The sequence below is a fragment of the Antechinus flavipes genome, chromosome 3 (assembly GCF_016432865.1).
Source record: "Antechinus flavipes isolate AdamAnt ecotype Samford, QLD, Australia chromosome 3, AdamAnt_v2, whole genome shotgun sequence".
NCBI classification, from domain to species: domain Eukaryota; kingdom Metazoa; phylum Chordata; class Mammalia; order Dasyuromorphia; family Dasyuridae; genus Antechinus; species Antechinus flavipes.
In genome coordinates this window covers 443,117,010-443,142,889 of record NC_067400.1, presented here as the reverse complement: position 1 = coordinate 443,142,889, position 25,880 = coordinate 443,117,010, and the positions used below count along the sequence as shown (strand labels likewise).

Below are 25,880 nucleotides of genomic sequence, written 5' to 3'. Positions count from 1 at the left end.
GTCATTTCTTCCTCCAGCTTATTTTACAGATGAGGAGATTCAGGCAAATCAGGGTTTAAGTAACTTGCTCAGGATCATAAGTAAGTATTTGAAACCAGATTTGAACTCACTCAGGAAGATGTCTTCTGCTGATAGGCCTAGTATATTCTATTCACTGCTCCACCTAACATCAATTATTGTTGGGCATTTCTTAATTTTTGTGTGTATAAAATGAGTTTCCTTACCTAATTTCCTTAGGTAGCTTAAATTTTATTGCTGGCAGAGCAAATTAAAAGAAATACAATGTGTCTTTATATAGTTGGATCAAAGTAAGAAAAGGAAGGCACAGAGAAACACAATTTTAATAAGGAACCAGTGGATGAACAAGATTCTAACATAATTAAGGTATTAGCCTGTATTAACCATGTATCTAGTGCAGGCTAGTCCAGTCTGTGGCCACAAAATAAGAGTTAAAATAAAGCCATAGTGTTATCCTTTCTCTAAATTAATTGGTTAAGAAATAAAAGTAACTAGATTAGATTGTCATCAAAGTAAATTCATTCCCACTAAAGCTACAAAAATGAAAAGACCAATATTTAATTATTGCTTTTAAGTAGCCTATTTCACTAATAGAAAAAGTTTGGAGAGTAAAGTAATTTCCAAATTTTAAGATTTTTAAATGAATAATTATAATGTCTTGTTGCACTAATTGACATTTTGGTTTGTTTCTTCCCTAGGAGATTGACGGGTCATTCCTTCCACATGGGCTATAGCATGGCAATTTTGAATGGCATTGTGGCTGCTTTAACTGTAGCATGGTGCCTCATGTGAATCCATATTGGTTCCCGGGTAAAATAATTTTCTACAGAATGCAGGACATCTGGTTCATTTTTTTTTTTTTTAATGACACAGAAGAAGATTCTATTTCAAAAGACTGGATTATCTGTTATTCATTGAATGTGTCAAATTCATCATCGCCAACAATAAACCATCACCTTTTGAGTGTTGGTGTTATGTGTATTTCACTGTCTTAAACAAGGAAAATCATTGGAGTTTCGGTGCTTTCATATGAAATTTGAGAGTTTTACCTCATGTTTTAGCATTATATGTTTATATTTTTTGTGGATTTTTTTTTTTTAAGAAAGTAATCCTAAAACTTGAATACAAGGTCCTAATTTTGACAGTATGCTTATGTATATACTGTCCCTCCATTAAGAAACACCAAAATTGCTACATAATGGAATTATGACTCATTAATATATTAAATTAGTGCTATTAGATTAATTCAGTAAAAGAAGCACCTGCTTCCTACTTTTACATTTCATACTTTAAAAATTGTTGGTGACCTGTACAGTCAGAATTTTTAGAGTTTGAATTACTCAATCACTGAGAATTTATATTTTTCTATTTTAATATTCATTTTTATAATGTTCTTTGTATGTTTAAACTTTATTTTAAATTACTTCTTTTAATATCAGTGCCAATTTAAGAGATTTTCAAAGTTAATAAATTTTAGAATGCCATTAATTGGTTTTTATCTAGTTCCCTACTTTCATTAACACTTTGTTTTGTTTTAGATTTTTTTTTAAATGGGAAAAAACACACATACACTACAGCTCTAAATTTTTAAATACATTTTTACAAAAAAACCTTGTTTTTATTTATAAGCATTGATTTTAAAAGTAGTAAACATTGACATTAGAAAATCATCTCAATTCCAGACTATGAAATTTGAAATAAGCTGTTCTTTCTAACACCACAATTAGATTAGGAAAAGTTGTGTTTTCAATCTACTTGCATAAGATAAGTGAAAACAGAGAATTTTAATTTTATTTCCTCAATTTTGGTTAAATATTTTGCTATGTGAAAATGATTTAATGAACAAGTTTTCTAATAGCATGGAATTTGTGTCTATTTTTCTTTAGAATCTTTAAAAGTAAAAAATTGCTTCTCAAAATTATACAGAGTATTTGCATAGATTAATGATGTCTGCAGTGCATATTTAAATCAGGATTGATAATCACCATTTATGTTAGTGATTGGTGGCTAAAATTCTTATACTTTATTTTTGAAAGACTCTATTAGGAATAAATGTTTAGAACCTCAAATCATCTCTTTGCAAACATGAAAATTGCCAAAAGTCTTCATGTTTCTCAATAGATCCTTTAATTCTATTGCTAAAGTGGCATTTCCTTTCACTAGGATATTAACACAGACATTTAGGTGGTCATTACTACTTGTGACAAAGAATGATATATCTAGGAAATTTTGTTTGATGTGGTTGGCTCGTGGTCTTTTTTTCCCCTTTTTCTGGTTTGACCTCATTTTATGTGAAAGCCATTAATATTGTTTCATTGCACTACATCTCTTTGGAAGAACAGATAGATGATACTTTTTGTGGTCATAACCAAGAAATGGACTCGGTGATCCCCAAATACTTTAAAGCTGACTAAAATGCAATTCTGTTTTTAATGTATATACTACTTCTTTAGGAATTGGTCTGTGAATGAAGGGGAAAAAATGTTACTTGAACTCTTCGTCAATAAGTACATACAAGAATGATAACATAAATATAGAGTGCTTTAAGATTGGAAAAATGCCTTACAAAAATTACCTTATTTTATCGTCACAACAACCCTGGGAGGAAGGTGCTATTATCATTTCCATTTGACAGATAAAGAGCCTGAGACTGAAAAAAGGTTAAGGTTAGTTAATGTATAAGTCAGGATTCAACCTTTGTTGGCTCTATGTCCAGCTCTATTCACCATACAACCCTATTCCTAGTTTAAGGAAGTAGAATATTTCTTCTAGTTGAGGTCATGTAGGCTCTTTGTCTTGTGGCAAATTTGTTTTTGCTTTGATCCTATTTTCTTAAAAACTCCTTTTTAAAGTTTTGATTAATTTACTCTATGATGTTTCGTGTGTGTGTGTATCATGAAGCAAATTACTAATAAGAGAAATACAAATCAAAACAACTCATTGTTTCACCTGACACCCAGTCACTTGGTAATGAAGAAGTCAGGCACATAAAGTGCTCTAATTCTTCTGTAAATATTTTAGAATTATGTAAAGAAACTGAATTCATGTCCTTTGAGCATGTAACTGCAAAGACAAAGTATTGATTCACACTGTGATTATATATGTGTGCCTAATAGATGCTAAAGAAATAATACTTGGTTCTCATTTATCCGCAGAATGTCATCGAGACTTATTTTTTTTAATGAAATGCCTTATCTCAAAACTCTGTTTAAAGAATTTCATAAATATTTTTCATCCATTTAAGGTCACAAATTTGGATTCATTCAAGGTCAAAAGCCCCTCCTCTCCCTTAGTACATGCATGTATACACACACACACACACACACATCTGGACGAACCATAAAATCATTGAATTGGAAGGAATTTAAAGATTATTCCAGTTAAATCTTTAAATTTCATAAATGAGGGAACTGAGGCAGAAAGTGAGGTTACTGCAATTATTTTATACAATTGAGAGACAAAAACTAGAACCCGTATCTTCAACTTCTTAGTTGTTATTGTTTCCTCTTATTCTAAATTTTCTTTTCACTTTGAGTTTTGGGGAAAAAAATTGGGGGGAAAGGGGATTTCCTTCCGCATCAGTAGCCACTCAAAAGACTTGGTCAAAGTAGAACCATATAAGTGTGGTATATCAACTATAGCATTATCTTGGTCTTAAAATTTGCCTTCAACATTTATTCTTGTTGCATTTGTGATATTAAGATCTTGTTTTACAGATTTAATTTTTTTTTTACTCTTAATGTGATTTTGTAATATGTAACTGCTGTGTCCTTTAGTATATTTGTTTACAATATTAAAATAAACTTTTCACAGCCAATTTTCTGACATTTTTTTTAATACTTTGTGTGTGTGAAGATTTAAACTCATAAAAATATTTCCAGATAACAGATTTTAGGGTTTTCCTTTCCTCTTGAGTTGATTACCCCCAAAGAATTTGATGTTGTAGATATCTTTCTTTTTTCTGAAACGATTGAAATATGCTTTTCAAAAATCTAGAGATTAATACTCTGGATCACTAATAATAAGAAAATACAAATTAAAATAACTCATTATTTCACTTGACGTCCAATCAGTTGTAATGAAGCAGTTAGTACCAGAGGGTTACTAGAAGAAAATTACACACTTAAGTCAGTAGTGGTGAATTGGTGTCCAAATGCTGCAGGAAAACATTTTGGAACTATGCAAAGAAATTAACTTACTGTCCTTTGAACCAGTAATCCCACTTATTTCTTCACTTTTCATGGCCTACTCCTTTTCCTTACCTCAGCCAGAGAGACAATGGCCTTGATCTTGCAATCACCTACAAATGTACTATCTCCATGTTAATGAATTCAGAAATACTTTTCTCTGACCATAATCTATTGGCTTTCCATCTCTAGTCTTCCTTCCTTTATCACATCCTAGTTTTTATCCACTTCCATTGTTTTCCAATCCCTCCCTCCCTCCCTCAGTTTTCCAGGCCAAATTCCATTTGAATTGTCATAGAAAGATTCTAAAGATTACCTATTAAGTTACTAGACACTTAGGTTCTTTGAACTGCTAAGCATTTAAACTACTGCAAAAAGTGCAGTTAGTATAGGCTGGCCATGTTTGAATGCCAAACAAGTTTGTCTAAAAGAATATTTTACAGAAATCTGAAACAAGGCAAGTGCTCACATGGAGGTCAGAAGAAGTGATACAAGAACACTTAACGAGGTCTCTAAAGAATTATGGCGACATGGGAAGACAGTGGCATAGGACTACCCAGTATGGCATACTAGTGTGGTGTGCTTTATTGCAGTAACTCAAAGCAATATTGCTGTAGCTCAAAAGCATGAGATGTGCAAATTCAGAGCCATCTCCACTCCAAATACTCACATGAACTATTTGTACCCAATCTATAATAGAGCATTCCAAGCTTGAGTTAAATTGTTTTGACCAGCCACAGTCAGATAGACTGTATCTGGACCCCAACGTAGTGATGTCATTTTGATCCTCTTGGAGCACAAAAGACAACAATTACCATCAAGACCATCTTTACTAGCCACTTTCCTCTTTTCCCTATCTTGATTCCTTAGTAAATCAGTTGAACTCCACATTGTAATGTGTGGCCCCATTATTATACTGCTGATTGCTTCCTTCCAATCCCACTAGACATATAACCCAAGGAGGTTAAAGATAGAAATAAAATACACAGCAACATTTTCTTGTGCTAACAACTGGATTGTGCTTATCAGCTGGAAAATTGTGTTATATGACCAATGAAATATTGGTTAATAGAGATTAATACAAGTAGTTCAGAACATCAGAACTGATGAGTGATGCAGTGAAATCAAGTTGGAAGGGATGATCATATACGATAATGTAAATAAAAACACTAAAAGGAGACCAAATTCTGAGCACCTGCCAAAACAAATTGGTCCCAGAAAATCAGATAATACAACATAATTTACTCTTTTTGGTAGAGGCAGAGCTTTATATGTACAGAACAATACCTTATCATATAAGCAATTTTTACATAATTACTTTTTTATAGTTTCATTCCAGGGCAAAGGTAGCCAGAAATAGTTGCCATGTTTAAAAAAAAAAAAAAAAAACTTGGAAAAATCTGATATTCATATTAGAATAGATCAGCTTATCTCTATCACAAATTCTAAGGTAACTGCTCATCTCCTCCTTGAGGTTCCTATCATTTTAAGTTCATCTAGTTTTTCATCTGTTGAGATCATACCTAGGATTAGGTATATAACACTTCATTTTTGAAATAAGAAAATTGGTATAGAAATTTATAAGCCACTGTTTTTGGTAAATAGCAAATATGCAACTAGAGGATCAAAGTTCAAAATTTGGATTCTGCCACTGTGACTTCTCTAGGCTTCATTTTTTTAATCGGTAAAATTATGTGGTTAGACTAGATGATTTCTAAGGTCACATCCAGTCTTAAATCTATGATTTAGCTAAAAATAATATAGATGTTTACTAAATTTTTTTCCCATTTCCAGTGGAGACCCAGCAAGAATGTAGCAAGAGACTACAACTGTATGCTAGAATGAGTTCATAAAGGAAATCATAACATTTCCTTTAGAGTTCCTTAAGCAAAAAGTTCTCATTTGTTTTGAATCCCTTAAAGTACTGGTTCAAGAATGTCCAATCTTTGGTCTGGCTCAGCTAAAATTCGTCATAGTTTCAGGGAATTGGCTCTACTTTTTTTTTTTTTTTCCCAGATGTTTTCCTGTGTTTTTTTCATAACTGAGGATACTTATGAACTGGTTCAGTTTTTTTTTTTTTTTTCCTTTTCCATGTTCCCTTCTTCCTTCATTAGCTGTCCATTTGTTTACAAGTGAAATCATGATTGATCATAGAAAGTTAATAATAGAATTTGATATTTCATAGTGGTGGCATAGTGAAGAAGTAAGATCTTGGATAAATCACCTTCTTTAAGAATTATGCATCTTTCCAAGACTAAATGATTTTCACAATGACATAATTATAGGTCCTTGAGGTGAAACGATCACTTAAATTTCCCAATTTTTGAATGAAATATGAGGGAAGATCCTAGCATTTTCAAGATCATGCAAATGAAGGTCTTTCATTAAAGTCCTTTCCAGCTTTATTGTAGAGTTGAAGAGTAGATTACTTGAGGAATTTTTAAGGTGACAAGTGCCACGTAGATGAACAGTTGCACAGGATGTGATAGCATTACAGACAAGCTGTTTATGTCTATGACTTGCTGTTCCCGATTACCTGATCAAGACCCTGATACTAAGGTGACCACAGAGTTGAATCTGAGAGCTGACTTTGATAATTTAGTGAAGACAAAGAAAGTTCAAGGTGAAAATTCAAAAGGCAAATCAAAGTATATTAAAGTGGAAAAAGTCCTCAGAACCTACCACAGCAAATTACAAACACATCTCTTTATATTAATAACAATTTGCATCCTTGTCAGATATGGCTGCCCTTGCACTTCTCTTTGATCACTTTCTGAAATTCTTATAAGAATGATTTGCCTTTTAATTATTTCTAAGTCAGCTTCAATGCCTCCTTTGGGTTTTGTGAGGAAACCAGAACTGGCCAGTTGGATCCCCAGAAGATTAGCCCTATTTGTTCATTGAATGCCTATCTAAGCGAGATTGCATGGGAGAATAAGAGCTTTTGGTGAAATGTTGGAGGTTTTAATGGACTGAAAAAAAATAGGAGTCAACTTTGTTATTGCAAACATACTACATTTAGAGGTGTAATGTAGACAAGAACAAGGGAAATAATAATATCCCTATCGTCAGAGTTAATGTACCATGGAAAATTGTGAAACTTGGTTTGCTGTGATTGAACTCCATTTGTCATCCTGAATCTGCCACTTGGTATTATGTGAATGGTTTTGAGCAAGTAGTCTGACTCTGAGCTTCAGTTTCCTCACTTGCAAAATGAAGAAATTGGGTTAAATAATCTCTAAAATGTTTTTCAACTCTAAATCTATGAACTCATCTAAGTAGCCTATTTAGCTGCTTCTTTACTGCTCCACTTAGCCCATCTGTAGTAGCTGAATAGCAACTGTGTTAATAAACTGATAGAAATCATTTTCCTTCTGGATTTTCATGAAACAAATTATATAAGGTTTTGTAAACCTAGTTAAATTCTCTCCAAAAAAAAAAGTGAAGCAGATATTATTGTAGAGTCCAAGGGAAAAAGATTTTGTCTTCCTTTGTTAAAAAGTTAAAAAAAAAAAAAAAAAAAGCTAAGTACAAAAGCAGAGTCTCTAGGATTGACTCATCCTTACAGTAGGAAGTAAAGACTCACTCTGGAGTAGTCATAGTGATTTTTAACTTTTCAATGCAAATATATCTCTAAGTTGAGGCTGGATAATACAACACAAAGGAAAAACTAAGGAAAGTGTCTAATATAGAATAACAGCAGCATGAACATTTGAAAAGGTCATAGAAAAGTCTAATAGAAATAGAAAATGCACAAAGTCTTGTAACTGTAGGAAAATAAATTAGTCAAATTTGACATGATGTCCTGCAAAAAATAAGTTCTTAATAAATAACTGGAATGTTGCTAAGTGAAATGAGCAAAACCAGGAGATCATTGTACACAGCAACATCAATGTATGACCCTCAATTCTGATGAACATGACTCTTTTCATTTTTTTTTTTTTAATTTTTTTTAAGTTTTTTTATTTAATAATTACATTATATTGACACTCATTTCTGTTCCGATTTTTTTCCCTCCCTCCCTCCACCCCCTCCCCTAGATGGCAAGCAGTCCTTTATATGTTGGATATGTTGCAGTATATCCTAGATACAATATATGTTTGCAGAACCGAACAGTTCTCTTGTTGCGTAGGGAGAATTGGATTCAGAAGGTATAAATAATCCGGGAAGAAAAACAAAAATGCAGATAGTTCACATTCGTTTCCCAGTGTTCTTTCTTTGGGTGTAGCTGCTTTTGTCCGTCATTTATCAATTGAAACTCAGGTCTCTTTGTCAAAGAAATCCACTTCCATCAAAATATGTCCTCATACAATATCGTTGTCAAAGTGTATAATGATCTCCTGGTTCTGCTCATTTCACTTAGCATCAGTTCATGAAGGTCTCTCCAAGCCTCTCTGTATTCATCCTGCTGGTCATTTCTTACAGAACAATAATATTCCATAACATTCATATACCACAATTTACCCAGCCATTCTCCAATTGATGGGCATCCATTCATTTTCCAGTTTCTAGCCACTACAAACAGGGCTGCTACAAACATTTTGGCACATACAGGTCCCTTTCCCTTCTTTAGTATTTCTTTGGGATATAAGCCCAATAGAAACACTGCTGGATCAAAGGATATGCACATTTTGATAATTTTTTGGGCATAATTCCAGATTGCTCTCCAGAATGGTTGGATTCGTTCACAACTCCACCAACAATGCATTAGTGTCCCAGTTTTCCCGCATCCCCTCCAACATTCATCATTATTTTTTCCTGTCATCTTAGCCAATCTGACAGGTGTGTAGTGGTATCTCAGAGTTGTCTTAATTTGCATTTCTCTGATCAATAATGATTTGGAACACTCTTTCATATGAGTGGTAATAGTTTCAATCTCATCCTCTGAAAATTGTCTGTTCATATCCTTTGACCATTTATCAATTGGAGAATGGCTTGATTTCTTATAAATTTGAGTCAGTTCTCTATATATTTTGGAAATGAGGCCTTTATCAGAACCTTTAACTGTGAAAATGTTTTCCCAGTTTGTTGCTTCCCTTCTAATCTTGTTTGCATTAGTTTTATTTGTACAAAGGCTTTTTAATTTGATGTAATCGAAATTTTCTATTCTGTGATCAGTAATGGTCTCTAGTTCATCTTTGGTCACAAATTTCTTTCTCCTCCACAAGTCTGAGAGATAAACTATTCTATGTTCCTCTAATTTATTTATAGTCTCGTTCTTTATGCCTAGGTCATAGACCCATTTTGATCTTATCTTGGTATATGGTGTTAAGTGTGGGTCCATGCCTAATTTCTGCCATACTAATTTCCAATTATCCCAGCAGTTTTTATCAAATATTGAATTCTTTTCCCAGAAGTTAGGGGCTTTGGGTTTGTCAAACACTAGATTGCTATAATTGACTATTCTGTCTTGTGAGCCTAGCCTTTTCCACTGATCCACTAATCTATTTCTTAGCCAATACCAAATGGTTTTGGTGACTGCTGCTTTATAATATAATTTTAGATCAGGTACAGCTAGGCCACCTTCATTTGATTTTTTTTTCATTAATTCCCTTGAGATTCTCGACTTTTTATTGTTCCATATGAATTTTGTTGTTATTTTTTCTAGATCAATAAAATATTTTCTTGGAAGTCTGATTGGTATAGCACTAAATAGATAGATTAGTTTAGGGAGTATTGTCATCTTTATTATGTTCGCTCGGCCAATCCAAGAGCACTTAATATTTTTCCAATTATTTAAGTCTGACTTTATTTGTGTGGAGACTTTTTTATAATTTTGCTCATATAATTCCTGACTTTCCTTTGGTAGATAGATTCCCAAATATTTTATGGTATCAACAGTTATTCTGAATGGAATTTCTCTTTGTATCTCTTGCTGTTGGGTTTTGTTGGTGATGTATAAAAATGCTGAGGATTTATGGGGATTTATTTTGTAGCCAGCTACTTTGCTAAAATTATGAATTATTTCCAATAGCTTTTTGGTAGAATCTCTGGGGTTCTCTAGGTATACCATCATATCATCTGCAAAGAGTGATAGTTTGGTTTCCTCATTGCCTACTCTAATTCCTTTTATATCTTTCTCGACTCTTATTGCCGAGGCTAGTGTTTCTAATACGATATTAAATAATAATGGTGATAGTGGGCAACCTTGCTTCACTCCAGATCTTACTGGGAAAGGTTCCAGTTTTTCCCCATTGCATATGATGCTTACTGATGGTTTTAAATATATGCTCCTGACTATTTTAAGGAAAAGTCCATTTATTCCTATGCTCTCAAGTGTTTTTATTAGGAATGGATGTTGGATTTTATCAAATGCTTTTTCTGCATCTATTGAGATGATCATGTGGTTTTTGTTTGTTTGGTTATTGATATAGTCAATTATGCTAATAGTTTTCCTAATATTGAACCAGCCCTGCATTCCTGGTATAAATCCTACTTGGTCATAGTGTATTATCCTGGTGACAATTTTCTGTAATCTTTTTGCTAATATTTTATTTAAGATTTTAGCATCAATATTCATTAGGGAGATTGGTCTATAATTTTCTTTCTCTGTTTTCAGCCTACCTGGTTTAGGTATCAGTACCATATCTGTGTCATAAAAGGAGTTTGGTAGGACTCCTTCAATCCCTATTTTTTCAAATAGTTTATATAACATTGGAGTTAATTGTTCTTTAAATGTTTGGTAGAATTCACATGTAAATCCATCTGGTCCTGGGGATTTTTTCTTAGGGAGTTGATTGATAGTTTGTTCTATTTCTTTTTCTGAGATGGGACTGTTTAGGATATTTACTTCTTCCTCTGTTAGTTTGGGCAAGCTGTATTTTTGGAGGTATTTTTCTATTTCATTTAGTTGTCGAATTTATTGGCATAAAGTTGGGCAAAGTAACTCCTAATTATTGCTCTAATTTCCTCTTCGTTAGTGGTGAGTTCTCCCTTTTCATTTTTAAGACTAACAATTTGATTTTCCTCTTTCCTTTTTTTAATCAGATTTACTAAGGGTTTGTCTATTTTGTTGGTTTTTTCATAGAACCAACTCTTAGTTTTATTAATCAATTCAATAGTTTTTTTACTTTCAATTTTATTGATCTCACCTTTTACTTTTAGAATTTCAAGTTTAGTGTTTGACTGGGGGTTTTTAATTTGTTCCTTTTCTAGCATTTTTAATTGCAAACCCAATTCATTGACCTTCTCTTTCTCTATTTTATACAAATAGGCCTCTAGAGATATGAAATTTCCCCTTATTACCGCTTTGGCTGCATCCCATACATTTTGGTATGATGTCTCATTATTATCGTTTTCTTGGGTGAAGTTATTAATTATGTCTATGATTTGCTGTTTTACCCAATCATTCTTTAGTATGAGATTATTTAGTTTCCAATTATTTTTTGGTCTACTTCCCCCTGCTTTTTTGTTGAATGTAATTTTCATTGCATCGTGGTCTGAAAAGGATGCATTTACTATTTCTGCCTTACTACATTTGAGTTTGAGGTTTTTATGTCCTAATATATGGTCAATTTTTGTATAGGTTCCATGAACTGCTGAAAAGAAAGTGTATTCCTTTCTGTCTCCATTACATTTTCTCCAGAGATCTATCATATCTAGCTTTTCTAGTATTCTGTTTACCTCTTTAACTTCTTTCTTATTTATTTTCTGGTTTGATTTATCTAATTCTGAGAGTGCAAGGTTAAGATCTCCCACTATTATAGTTTTACTGTCTATTTCTTCTTGCAGCTCTCTTAGTTTCTCTTTTAAGAATTTAGATGCTACCCCACTTGGTGCATATATGTTTAATATAGATAGTGCTTCATTATCCATGCTACCCTTTAGCAAGATATAGTGTCCTTCCTTATCTCTTTTAATTAGGTCAATTTTTGCTTTAGCTTGATCTGAGATCAGGATGGCTACCCCTGCTTTTTTGACTTCACCTGAAGCATAGTAGATTTTGCTCCAACCTTTTACCTTTAACCTGCATGTATCTCCCCGCTTCAGGTGTGTTTCCTGTAAACAACATATTGTAGGATTCTGGCTTTTAATCCATTCTGCTAACCGCTTCCTCTTTATGGGGGAGTTTACCCCGTTCACATTTATGGTTAGAATGACCAATTCTGTATTACTTGCCATCTTGTTAACCCCGGTTTATGCTTTCCTCCCTTCTTTCCCCTTTCCCCCCCTTCCAAGTATTAAGCTTGTGAGCACCCCTTGTTTCTCACAGCCCTCCCTTTTTAGTGTCCCTCCCCCCGCCTTAGAGTTCCTCCCCCTATCTTACCCCTTTCCCTCCCAGTTCCCGTATTCCCTTCCGCTTAGCTTATTCCTTCCCTTTCCACTTTTCCCTTCTCACTTTTCAATGAGATGGGAGAAGTTTCACCATAGATTGAATATGTCTTAAGATTTTTCACTTAAAGCCAATTCTGAAGGCAGTAAGATACCCACTATATTCATCCCCCTCCATTCTTTCTCTCAGATATAATAGGTTTCCTATGCCTCTTCATGAGATGTACTACCCCCACTTTACCCTTTTTCTGGTACAATGTCCTTTCCACATCAATTTCTAGAACAAGGTATACATGTATTCTTTATGCATCTATATAGTCAAAATATAGTTCCCAAGATTAATCTTTACCTTTTTAGATTTCTCTTGAGTTCTATATTTGTAGATCAAACTTTTTGTTAAGTTCTGGTTTTTTCATCAGAAATAGATGAAATTCGCTTACTTCGTTGAATGTCCATCTTCTTCCCTGGAAAAAGATGCTCATTCTCGCTGGGTAAGTTATTTTTGGTTGCATACCAAGTTCCTTAGCCTTTCGGAATATCATATTCCAGGCCCTTCGATCTTTTAATGTGGATGCTGCCAGATCCTGGGTGATCCTTATTGTGGCTCCTTGATACTTGAATTGGGTTTTTCTAGCCGCTTGCAATATTTTTTCTTTCATCTGAGGGTTCTGGCATTTGGCCACTATATTCCTTGGTGTTTTGATTTTAGGATCCCTTTCAGTGGGTGATCGATGAATCCTTTCAATGTTTATTTTTTCCTCTGTTCCTATGACTTCTGGGCAGTTCTCTTTGATAATTTCCTGGAAGACAGTGTCCAGGCTCTTTTTTTCATCATGTTTTTCTGGGAGTCCAATGATTCTCAGATTGTCTCTCCTGGATCTGTTTTCCAGGTCTGTTGTCTTCCCCAGAAGGTATTTCACATTTTTCTCCATTGTTTGATTTTTTTGGATTTGCTTGACTGATTCTTCTTGTCTCCTCGAGTCATTCAATTCCACTTGTTCAATTCTGATTTTCAGTGAAGTATTCTCTTCACTCACTTTTTTAAAATCTTTCTCTAATTGTCCAATTGAGTTCTTTTGTTCTGTGGAATTTTTTTCCATTTCGCCAATTTTGTTTTCCAGTTCACTAATCCTATTTTTCAAGGATTTTACTTCTTTATCCACTCTCTCTTTAACTGACTTCTCCAGGCTCTTTTGCCAAGCCTCCCTCTCCTTTTCCCAAGCTTCCTTCTCCTTTTGCCAAGCCTCACTCTGCTTTCCCCATTTTTCTTCTAGCTCCCTTGTGAGAGCCTTTTTAATCACTTCTATGAGGTTCATCTGTGCTGAGGAACAGACGATCTCCTCCTTTGGGGAATCACCTGGGGACTGCCTGTTTTTAGTCTCCTCAGGATTTAGAGTCTGCTCTCTATCTGTGTAGAAGCTGTCTAGGGTTAAAGTCCTCTTCAGCTTCTTGCTCATTCTGTCTATTAATCAGAGACAAACTACCAAAGAAAAACAGAAAAAAACTGGAGTCTTTCTTTGGGGGGGGGCTGGGTGTGTTATCGAGCTTCCTCTACAGACTGCAGGTGGCAGCAGTGAGGCACTAGCAGGACTGTGCTGCGCCTGCGCTCTGAGATCCCAAAGCGTGCTGAGTCACTGAGGGGGGGGAAGGGGGGGGGCGGCCAGGTCCTGAGAGACTCCAGCTGTTTGCGGTTGTGTTCTTCAGCCCCGGTGTTTTTAGCTTCTCTGCTGGGCTGTTGACTTGCTGCAGGTTCCAAACCTGTAGCGAAGCTCTTCCCGCAGAGACAGCTGCGATCACTCCCACCCCCTCTCCAGTCTGCTCCCGTGCTCTCACTGCCGCTGCCCGCCGCCTGCGCCCGGTCTAAAACCGCCCCAGCCCTCCAGTAAAGACAGACCTTTCTTGGCGGATCTCAAGGATGGCTTCTCTTGGTAACTATTTGTGGGTTTTTTTCAGTCAAGCATTGATTCAGAGGCTTGTAATGAAGTGGATAGTGAGAGAAAGCGCGGAGCTTATGCAACTGTGAGCCTCCTCTCCGCCATCTTAACCGGAAGTCCATGACTCTTTTCAACAGAGAGATGATTGATGCCAGTTCCAATGATCTTGTGATGAAGAGAACCATCTACACCTAGAGAGAGGACTGTGGGAACTTAATGTGGATCACAACATTACATTCTCACTCTTTTTCTTGTTAGCTTGCAATTTGTTTTACTTGTTATGGGTCAGAACTCTGAAACAAGAATTCTTATAAGAATTTAAGTCAGTGGAATTGATAGAGTGTGAAGGAGATAATAAAGGATTTGGACTTTAATACCTGGCTATTCTTGTGGTGATTAATCTGCTGAAAGGAAGCCTGCTCCAAGACCTCCAGAAAACCAACAAGAACATTATACTTATTTACTTTCTCTTTTTTTAATCTGATTTTTCTTGTGCAGCAAAAAGTTGCGTAAATATATTTATATATAATAGATTTAACATATATTTTAACATGTTTAACATATACTGAATTGCCTACCATCTAGGGTAGGGGATGGGGGAAGGAAGGACAAAATCTGAAACACAAGGCTATTCAAAGGTCAATATTGTCAAATTATCTATGCTTATGTTTTGAAAATAAAAAACTTTATAAAAAATAAATAACTGGAATGTTAAAAGCCCACTAAATTGTGCCTCTTGCCCTTTCATACATTTAACTAATGTTAAATACTTTTTTATTTCCATAATTTCAACCATGGATATGGTATAGTAACCCCCTTTCTTTTTCTGCATCCATCCGTATCCTACCAATGCAAATCCCAACTCCTTCCGTCCCTTGGTGAATGGGTTTCCATTAAATTGTAGTGACTGAAAAATCATTTTCTGATAGCTAATCATAAGTCTTTTTTAATATAATTAACCCTTTGGGATGGGAGTGAATTGAGGGTGGGGGTAGGAGATTGGGGAAACTCTGAAGTTGAAGAAACTCCTTGCACCAATGCAACTTGGCAATTTTTTTTTTTTTAACTTTACACCCTTTAAGAGTTGATTTAGCTAATGCTAAGGAATGACTTTCTACTGGAATCTTCTTAGTCAAATGCTAATAAACATCAAAATGACTGTTCTAAAAGACTCTGACAAAGGAGTGCAGCCTCTGGGAGATCCTGGAAAGCCTTCACCTGAGGACCACTGACTGGGTTTGATTCAATTTATTATCAGAAGATTGGCCACCAGGTGATGAATATTTTGTAGCCACAACAACTCTGAACACCAATATACCAGGATGTACACAAATTGTAATATGTTGTCATTTAGTCATTTTAGTTATATTCAAAGTTTTGTGACTTTTTTGGAAGTTTTTCTTGGAAGAGATATTGGAGTGACTTGCTATTTCCTTCTTCAGCTCATTTTACACCTAAGGAAATTGAATCAAATTGACTTGTCCAAAAATATATAGCCAGTAATGGCTGAATTCAGATTTTAACTCGGGCCTTTCTGACACGGAGTCTGGCTCTCTATCCACTGTGCTTCCTAGCTTCCTTTTGCTGTATCTCTCTCTCTGCTCTTCTCATGGGTGGGTCCCACTACAAAACTTCAAGAGCTCAGAGGGAAAGGATGAAAAAGCCATGATATGTGTATGGGTGCAGGAAATAGTTCCAATGGTGAAATCAGAACTTCTGAAATAGAGTTTCTAGAATAGAACTTAATAAATGATTTGTCAATCATTCACTCATTTTTTCATTCATAATAAGGTTGTATGGTGCAGAAAAAAGTCAGGATTCCTTAGTTCTAGTCCCAGCTCTCTGTCACTTATCACTTATGAAGTCACAGACATATCACTTAAAGCCTCAGTTTCTTCAAATGGGGAGATTGGATTGTCATTAAGGTCCTTTCTAAATTCTGTGATTCTATAAGACAATACAAAGGTATGATCAACAGTAAGCCATAACTGATTAAATGTGGAAAGGAGGAAAAGGGAAGAAAAAGGCAGGAAACAAGCATTTGTTCAGCATTCATTATGCTAAGCACATTACAAACATCTCAGTTGAACCTCACAGCTACATGAGAAATGGATGCTATTATTATCCCCATTTTATAGTTGAAGGATTTGCCCAGGATGTGAACATCTAGAAAGTATCAGAAACTGAATTCAAGTTGAGTTCTTCCTAATTCAAGGCCCTAACTGCCTCCAAGTTGAAAAAAACAAAACAAAACAAACAAAAAAACCCCCACAGGTGTCAAGCATTAAGCAGGCAGAAATGACAAGATGTCTTCTGGAATTCCTAGAATTTTTCCTCAATAAACACACACATGTTAGTCCAGGGCATGATTTGCTAGATACAAATCCTATATGCTCTCTTGATGAAAGAGGGAGAAAATTTTGGAATAAATCTAGAAATTGATTTGATCTGTATTATTTCTCTTAGACCTTTCCTTAGACTTTTTTGTTTGAAAGAAAGGAATTTTTTAGTAGCTTCCTATGATTCATTCAGGCCTTAGCAGCATATGACATCCTTCTTGACTTTGGCAAGTTTCAAATGCCCTGGAGCAACATCAAACCTTAAATACTCATTCAATATTTCTTTATGTTGTGGTTTGACATATGAACATGTCATTTTGGAAATCATCCAGTGAATGTTTTTTGAAAGTCTTTGGTGATTTTATTCAGATAGTGATAAGTCCTTAGTTCTAGGAGGAAAAAAGCCAAGTAAGGTACTGAAAAGATATGAGTTCTCAAGGTGGGGTGTATCTACCTAACAAAGTTATTAAAAGTCACTGAGTTACTCTTCAGCCTCTTCAAACTTTAAATCCCTGCAGAATTTTGAAGAGGATAGCTTTAGTCCTTAGCCCACTTTCCTGGTTTTGTGTGTTGTGTCTCTTCCTCAATGCTTTTTCTTCCTTTTCCTCTTCCTCTCTCTCTCTCTCTCTCTCTCTCTCTCTCTCTCTCTCTCTCTCTCTCTCTCTCTATGCCCCAGGACCAGAAGTTTTTATGTTGTCTCCCAACTGGCTATAGATTCTAGAGTAGAAACTTACATAGAATGCAGGTAGTAGTACTCCATGATTCTGTGGGCCTTTTTCTACTCCATATGTAATGCTGGAGAAACTGAGGCAAGATAGAGATTAGAGAGTTTTTAATATTTTATTTAAAAGGGAGAAATTTGCTGGGACCAAATGGATCCATGGTTTGGTCCCAGGGCTGAATGAAACTATTGTCTCCAAGAATCCAGAAAACAATGTGAGTTCTCAATGACACACACACACACACACACACACACACACACACACACACACGGTTCAGCTACAGGGGTAGACAGAGGCAGGGAAAAGTCACAGCGCTGACAGTGGGAACGGGATTATCAATCTGGTTCTGACAGGTGGGGGGAAGCATTCTGATAAATTGGGATTACAGAATGGGGAGAGGCACTGGACATTCTGATGATGTCTAAGGTAGAATGTTTTTCTCCTTATCTGGATCATCATGATTAGAAGGCAGGAATGGTTTTGCAGGTTTGAGCAGAACAATTCAGGGAAACCAAGGCAGGACAATTAGGGAAACTGAGTCAGGACAATAAAAGAGAATTGTGGCACAACATTCCATACTCTCTTTCTTCTGAATATTCAGATCATTGAATTTTCTTCCTCTAGATACCTGGAAGGTCTAGCACCATAATTTTGACCAACCCTATGTGAAGCAAATAAACCAAAATAAAACTAGAAAAATGCAAGGACTTATGGCAAGGACAAGTCTCTCCCTGATAACCCCAGAGTTAATCAGCAATACACAGGCTCCCTGTTGCAAGCATGTCAGATCCTCTGCAGTTCCGGAGCATCTTGGCCAGAGAATCCAGTTTGAGATGGACAATTCACTGTGAGTTAGGTCTGTGTCATTTGTGCATCTCTGTCCCTGCCCAGAGGAACAGACAGGGCTGCAGAAAGGATCAGATTTCTGAGCATTGTATGCATAGTTAGACCAAAGCAAGCAGCCCCAAACTTTTAGAGGGCTGATATAAAACTGCAAGGTCCTTTGCGAATGCTGAAATACTAATTAAGGAACTGGGGTTACAGGAGTGGAGAAACCTATCAGAGAGACTGCTGGTCCCAAGACAGATGTCTGATTTCTGGTTGTTTCTAAAAAATAATCCCCAAAACTGAGTCTGCCAGGGCAATTCCAACAGAATAAGGGATTCCAAAGTTAAAGCATAACCCAGCAAATCATAGACCAGTAAATTTAAGGACTTCCAACTCAATCTGAACTAGTGAGATAGGGGATGGAGCAGAAGTGCCTAAGGCAAAATGAATAGGAACTGGGGGTTCCATTCTTTCTGGCATTTTGAAAAAAATATTCCAGTTTCCCTAATTTCCTATCTTTTCCTCCCCCCCTTTTTTTTCCCTCATGGAAAGGAATTATCAAATAACCATCCCACATATAAATCCCAAGAGTGAATCAAAATTTCTATATGTAACAGACTAATACAGTAGGGTTTCCTAAAAATACCTCAAACATAACAGTAATAGTTACACAGTTTTAACAAATTCCATCCCAAATCTTAAACACACAGTAATAGATGACCCAATCATTCATCAACCATTCCCAAATTCCTCTATATCAGTCCATCGGGTGTAGGGGACAAAGCCTCATTTGAAAACTGCTTCATGGTGAGGATGGGTCCAGATACTTAGTCCAGGGAGGGGGATGAGTGTGGTATGATGTGCTGATAATCAATGCTGATTTAGGTCAATAGACCAAGCAAGTCAATACCTGTAATATGATCAAAATCTAGAAGAAAAAAACACAAATCTAACAAAAGTTAGAACAGTCTGAGATAGAAAGACTGGTCCACAAGGACTGCTACAAGATGAGTCCCCATTAAAAAACAGCAGTTAGGTCTCACAGACCATTGCTAATGATCCTCTCATTAGTTAGGCCGAAATAGATTGGCCAGCAGCTTCCTATGTGAAGAGATGCTTGTCTCACAAGTAAAAAGCTGTCAGCTATAGTCCCTATATATTAAAAAAAAAAAAAAAAAACAGTAGTTAGGTCTCGCAGACCACTGTTAATGGTCCTCTCATTAGTTAGAAACCTTTTAAAGAAATATTTGAATATCATAGACACAATATCCAGTAACAGATAGATGACCAGGCTAAATACTTATTTGCCCAAGTACTTAGGATATAATGATTATATGTAACCAGATTGGAAACAGCAAGGTATGGTATAATTGAATTGCATTAATAGTTTCTATTGAACATTGTCCTGATCATAGAAATCAGTCACAGGAGGAAAAAATGCAGGGACATGACTATGACAATATAAGCAATCAAAACTGATCCCTAAGCTCATACAGGATAAATAGCCATTTTAACCCAGTTTTACTCCAGAAATTACCCCAATGGAGCTTTAAAATTACCAAATAATATTAACTATAAGCCCAAGAAATTTTACCTCCAATCACAAATCCCATTGACCAAGGTTTTAGATAAATCCCAAACAGGTGTTTACCATAACCTTATATTTATAATGGTTAGATTTTGTCTCAGTAAGTTCACTTCTTTCATATCTAAGTAGATAGTTTCATAAGTTAACATTATACATACAAATCAGTTTGCTTTTAAAATACCCAATACATAGACAAATAACCCAAACTGCATATTGTCCATAACAGAAACATTTTCAAAAGGAAAAAGAACAAAAACTATAATTTTCAGAGGCTCTTTAATGACCTCAGAATGACCCAATACAATCAATTAAAACTTAGATAGAATATCCAATACAGAATATCCTAATACCACATAAAAGAATCCAAGAGGTTCTTTAAAATATTAAACTTTTAGAAATAGCCCTACCAAAGTATGGATCACATTTATGACCATATTCTTTAACCAAGGAAACCATTATGTATCAAAGGAAACAAATATTCAGTCAATTAACTTAAATTACAGTTTGCTCCTCCAGGTGGCTACAACTTGATAAAAAATGGCTGGAACACACTTAGTGAGGAGGGAGGGAAGGAGAGGATTCCAGGACCACCTTTCCCCCCACTCCACCTCCAAAGAGGCAGGGGGGAGGGAAGGTGAGCTAAACTGTTCCTCTGGACAAAAGATTCCCTCTAGTTTCCCACTCAATTTTTTCCACAAAGAAATCCTTCCATTAAAAACTTTCCTCTATCTTTTTCTTAAACAATTTCCAATCCTACAATCTTTCTAACTAGATGCTCGATTGCTAAAGTAGCAGAGAGCAGTAGGGGGGGAGGGGGGGATGAGTTTTAATCTTCACTTTTGAAGACAAAAGATCCAGTTTCTCCCTACCCCAACCAACCTTTTTTCCACAAGCAAATTTTCCTTCTAGTCTTCTAAATCACCTTCATTCTCTTTTCCTTCAAAACTTAAGATAAACAATACAGTGAATAGCTTAATGACTCCATAAAACCCACATGTCCAGCAGAGTTGGATTTAAAGCATAACTTATAATGTTAACAAGTTACCCAAAGTGTTTCAGAAGGTAACATACTTTACCTAATTAGAGGCACGTGACCCCTTTCAGAAAAGTTAACAGAACTTCTCTTTAACAAGCCATTATTCTTGTTCTTATACTCAAAGCTAACCAAATCTAGCCTGCATAGGCAACAGTAAAATTATTTCCCACAATTTTAAAACTGCCCAAAAGAATACTCTGAACAAATGTAGCATGCAAAGACAATAGTAAAATTATTTCTCACAATTTTAGAATCATCCTAAAATTCTTAATCAAATGTTTTCTCCTGCCTGAGTTTCAATCAGATACAGTTTTGCAACAGGTTAAAAAGTTTAAAATCACAAGCAAATTTTATATTAAGCAGTTGCAACATTGAAATAACCAATTCTTAATCATTGTTCTTAAACCTTTAGCAAAGCTCTTTAACCAACAAAACAGACAAGTCACAGAGAACACAGAACACAAATCACACAGACTGCACAGTTACAACATTAAACAAAACATTTAACACATATAACCAGAGAGTGCCCCAAAAGGTGCTCAGAGTCAGATCAGACCAGATGTCTTAGAAGATAACCAAACCAGAGGAAATCATCCAGCATCCTGGAATGATATCCTTTTCAGAATTTAATGCCCATTGACATTTTATTATTCTGAGAATCCAGATACTAGCACAGACAGACAGAATAGGCAAACAGATCAGATTATGTTCTAAGACATCCAGATTTACTCTCCAGTGGCTGAAATGGAGCAGCTGAAAACTGCTCTCTTTCCCTGGAGACTCTGGGAAAAAATCCAGAGGGCCAACTTCTGCAGGCCAAGAACCCAAATCCTCAACCACTCCAGGCCCAAGGTAGAGACCTGAATGTCTCTATTCTCTAATCCTGCTCTCATTTTCTAATATCTCGGTGGGAAGTCTCCAAAATGTAATACTGGAGAAACTGAGGCAAGATAGATATTAGAGAGTTTTTTAATATTTTATTGGAAATTAGTGGGACCAAATGGATTCATGTTTTGGTCCCAGGGCTGAATGATTATCTCTAAGAATCCAGCAACAATTTGAGTTCTCATTGACATTTTTATACATGTGACTCAGCTACAGGGGTAAACCGAGGCAGGGGCAGAGTCAAAGTGCTGAGAGCAGTAACGGGACTATCAATCCAGTTCTGACAGGGTGGGAGGAGGCATTCTGATAAATTGGGATTACAGAATGAGGAGAGGCACCCAACATTCTGCTAAATTGGAAGGGGAGAGGCACTGGACATTCTGATGATGTCTAAGATAGAAGGTCTTTCTCCTTACCTGGATCATCATGATTAGGTTGGAGAGGTGGTTTTGCAGGATTGAGCAGAACAATTAGAAACTGAGGCAGAACAATTCAGGGAAACTGAGTCAGGACAATAAAAGAGAACTGTGGCACAACATTCCACACTCTCTTTCTTCTGAATATTCAGATCATTGAATTACCTTCCTCTAGATACCTGGAAGGTAAGGAAACTGAGTCAAGACAATAAAAGAGAACTATGGAACAATAATTCCTTAAGTGTACTTTTTCCCATGGTCATATCCCTTTCTGCTAATATGAGAATGGTAATCAGATATGAAAGCTAAAATCATCTTCTAATAGCTAGCTCTGTGAGTCCAATAATTTGTTCTTTATGGGCTTCACTTTTCTCACCTGTAAAGTAAGAAGGTTGGATTAGATCAATGGTTCTCATGGTTATTATTCTTTTTTAAATATAAAATATTATTCTTTGCCATAAGGAATCTGGGCACAATACAAGGAAGTTGGGAAATCCATACGTGTGTGTATGTGATTGCACCTGTTAAATTCTATGTAATTCCCAAGATAATCCAGTCAAAATTTCTGTGGCACACACCCCATTTGAAGGCCCACTAGATTAGACGATCTCTAAGAGCCATTCCATCCAATTTGGGCATTCTATGCTTCTAATCTTTGGGCTAATGTTACTTTTTCCAGATAGTACAGAATTACAGAACTTAAAGATATCTTAAAAGCCAAACTAGTCTAACCTGTATCTGAAACTTGACATTCTTTGTGTATCTGTGGATTTTTAGAACTAATACTTTAATCCAAAGGAACAACTCTAATGGTGGGATGTTATGGGCCAGAACACTGAACTTGAAACAAAGGATTCTTACAAGGTACTAAGCCAGTGGAATTGGTAGAGACAATAGTTATCTAATTTAGCATGGTTCAGTATGATTGATTTAATCCTACAATGAGATGTTGTGGGCCAGAACTTGAAACAAGGTACTAAATGGAATCGAGGAGACAATGGTCGTTTAGCATAGTGCTTAACAGTTCTCTAGTTCAGTACATGTACTTAGTACTTACTATAGTTCTACAAGATTCACACCTTTGATAAGAAAGCATATAAGCTTGGACAAACTCAGCCAGAATCAGAACTAGGGAAGACAGAGAAGAAGTGGCAGACTCTCCTCTGCTTCTCCAGTGAAACCAAGATCCAGAAGGCCTCCAGAAAACTAGCAGAGCCCCAAGTAAAGGGGATAAGATTTGGAAAGAGACAATAAAGGATTTGGACTTTAACCCCTGGCTACTCTCATGGTGATTACTGAACTGAAACAAAGGCTGCCTCCAGAGATCCCAAGAAAACCTCAACAGAGAACATTACATTTTGGAGAGAATATTACAGTGGGATTTCAGATATTGTGGTGATTTAGGTAGAGATAATAGTGTATAGAAAATGTGCCCTTTTTTGTCTCCAAAATGACATCGTATAGGTGGCAAAATCTTGTGCTCCAGTTTTTCTTCCTCTTTCCCCCTTTCTCGTTATCAAAAAAGCAAACAATCCAATATGGGTTAAACATAAGCAGTTGTAATCATAGTTCCATATTTGTTATGCTGCTTAAGAAAAATTAGATCAAAAAGGGAAAAAAAAAACCACAAAAAAGAAAAAAAAAACAAGCAAGCAACAACAAAAGTGAAAATACTATATTTTAATCTACATTCAGTATCCCTAGTTCTCTCTTGGGATGTGAATGGCACTTTCCATTCCAAATCTAAACAAATATTCATTAAATAATTTCTTTGAACAAGGCTATGGGCTTTATATTCGAGGATATAAAGGTTCTTAGGAACATGATACTGTTCTCAAGAAGTTTATAACCCAATGGGGGAGGAACAAAAATACAAATAACGAAAATACTATGGAGGTGAGAGAAGTACAAAGGCAAATCATTCAAAATTTTTATTTTCTTTCTTTTTAAACTGTTTCTATCTCCTCTGAGTTTAGAAGTACAACCCCCAATTTGAAGGCTGATACCCCTTTTGATTGGCACAGAAAGAATCATTTGTTTCATTTCAAATCTGAGTCAGTTAGCCTTTGTTACCTTAACCTGATAATGTCCAGTGTGTGTGTGTGTGTGTGTGTGTGTGTGTGTGTGTGTGTGTCCATATTGTTATTAAACTTAATGAAGACCCAGATCATCTTAACCCACTGAAGTTCAGAACATCTAAGATCAGAAATCAAACTTCTTAGTAATTGGAATTATAGGAGCATGCTACCACACTTAATAGGTATCCAAATTCTTGAAAGAATGAAAATGGAGTAAATTATGATCTTAATTAATTTATTATTTATTAATTAATGTATTTCATTAAACTACTTTGCTAGCAGAGTGTCTGGGTTCTTGAAGAGACTAATTCTAACTACACTGAACCACTTTCCTAAACCATCCCCATTTCCATGCTGAAGGCAGTTAGTTGACTAAGAAAGAGTACACCAAAATGAACACTGGAGAAATGTAGAAAAAGCCTAATCAGAAAAAAAAAATAATCTTCTATTTTGGGGTCTAATGTTATATGGTTTGCATATCATTTGTGCTATTAAATCTGTTAATTCAGATGACATTAATTTGTAATAAATTTTAGTATATTCATCTTTTTTGGCATATCCTTTATTCACAGGTATTCATAATTCTCTACCATGCTCTAGGAAATTCATTATTGGGATAACTTATGTAAAATCTCATGAGTCTTAGGACTCTAACTTGTCACTACCCTCTGGATCTCAGATTGGGGGCTGGGAACATGAATTCCAAACTTCTATTTAGAGAGAAAACTCTGCTCAGGAAATCTAATTTCTCCTCTGGTTGTACTACTCTGGGACTTGGACTTTTCCACCAAGGTACCTTCCCTGGTCACTTCTTTATCTTTCACTTCTCCCTCACCCCCACTCCCACTTCAGTTTCCTTTTATGTTTTATCTTCTCATTAAATTGTAAGCTCCTTGAGGGCAGGAATTCTCTTTTTTCAAATATGTATCTTCTGCACTTAAAACAGTGTCTGGTGCTTAGTAAATCTTTATTGACTATGGAATGATTGACAAAGAATTCAAATATGCCAGAAATATTTAAATAAAAGTGAAATGTTTATATATTCTCAACCCCAGCTATCCTCTAGTATCTATTTGCATCTAAATCATATGGCTAGACAGTTTACTGGGGAGTGGCTATTGCATATGCTGCAGCTTCTTGAAATTGGGTTTACAGGTTGGACACCAAAAGGGAATGAATAGCCCTGAAAAGAGCTCACATCAGAGATGCCAGTCCTAATTTGACATCTCACACATTATGGAAAATTGACTAGATATAGATTAATAATAATAGCGCTATTTAACATTTATGTAGCACCTACTATATGCCAGGTATAAATATTATCTAATTTGAACCTCACAATAACCTTGCAAGATAGGTACTATTATTATCTCCATTTTCCAGTTAAGGAAATTGAGACAGAAGTTAAATGGTTTGCCTAAGATAAAAGAGCTAGTTACTATTTGAGGTAGATTTTGAACTCAGACCTTTCTGACTCCAGGCCCAATGCTTTATCCCCTTTATCACTTCCCTGCCAGATTCATTAGAGATTGTGAGTGATACAGGGGAACAATGGCTGAATTCCTTAGTGACAAGGTC

The 25,880-nt window shown here is 35.7% G+C and overlaps 1 protein-coding gene across 6 annotated transcripts in view; it reads left to right on the top strand.

The window, feature by feature from the left end:
• The window catches only part of ARL6IP6 (ADP ribosylation factor like GTPase 6 interacting protein 6), a 36,289-nt gene extending 32,454 nt beyond the window's left edge, over window positions 1-3,835 (top strand). For all 6 annotated transcript variants that reach the window (XM_051986385.1, XM_051986386.1, XM_051986389.1 and 3 more), the window contains one exon: window positions 717-3,835. In XM_051986385.1, coding sequence (XP_051842345.1) covers window positions 717-810 — 94 coding nt within the window. In that variant the 3' untranslated portion in view covers window positions 811-3,835. The remainder of the gene's footprint in view (window positions 1-716) is intronic.
• Window positions 3,836-25,880: the final 22,045 nt, after the last annotated feature.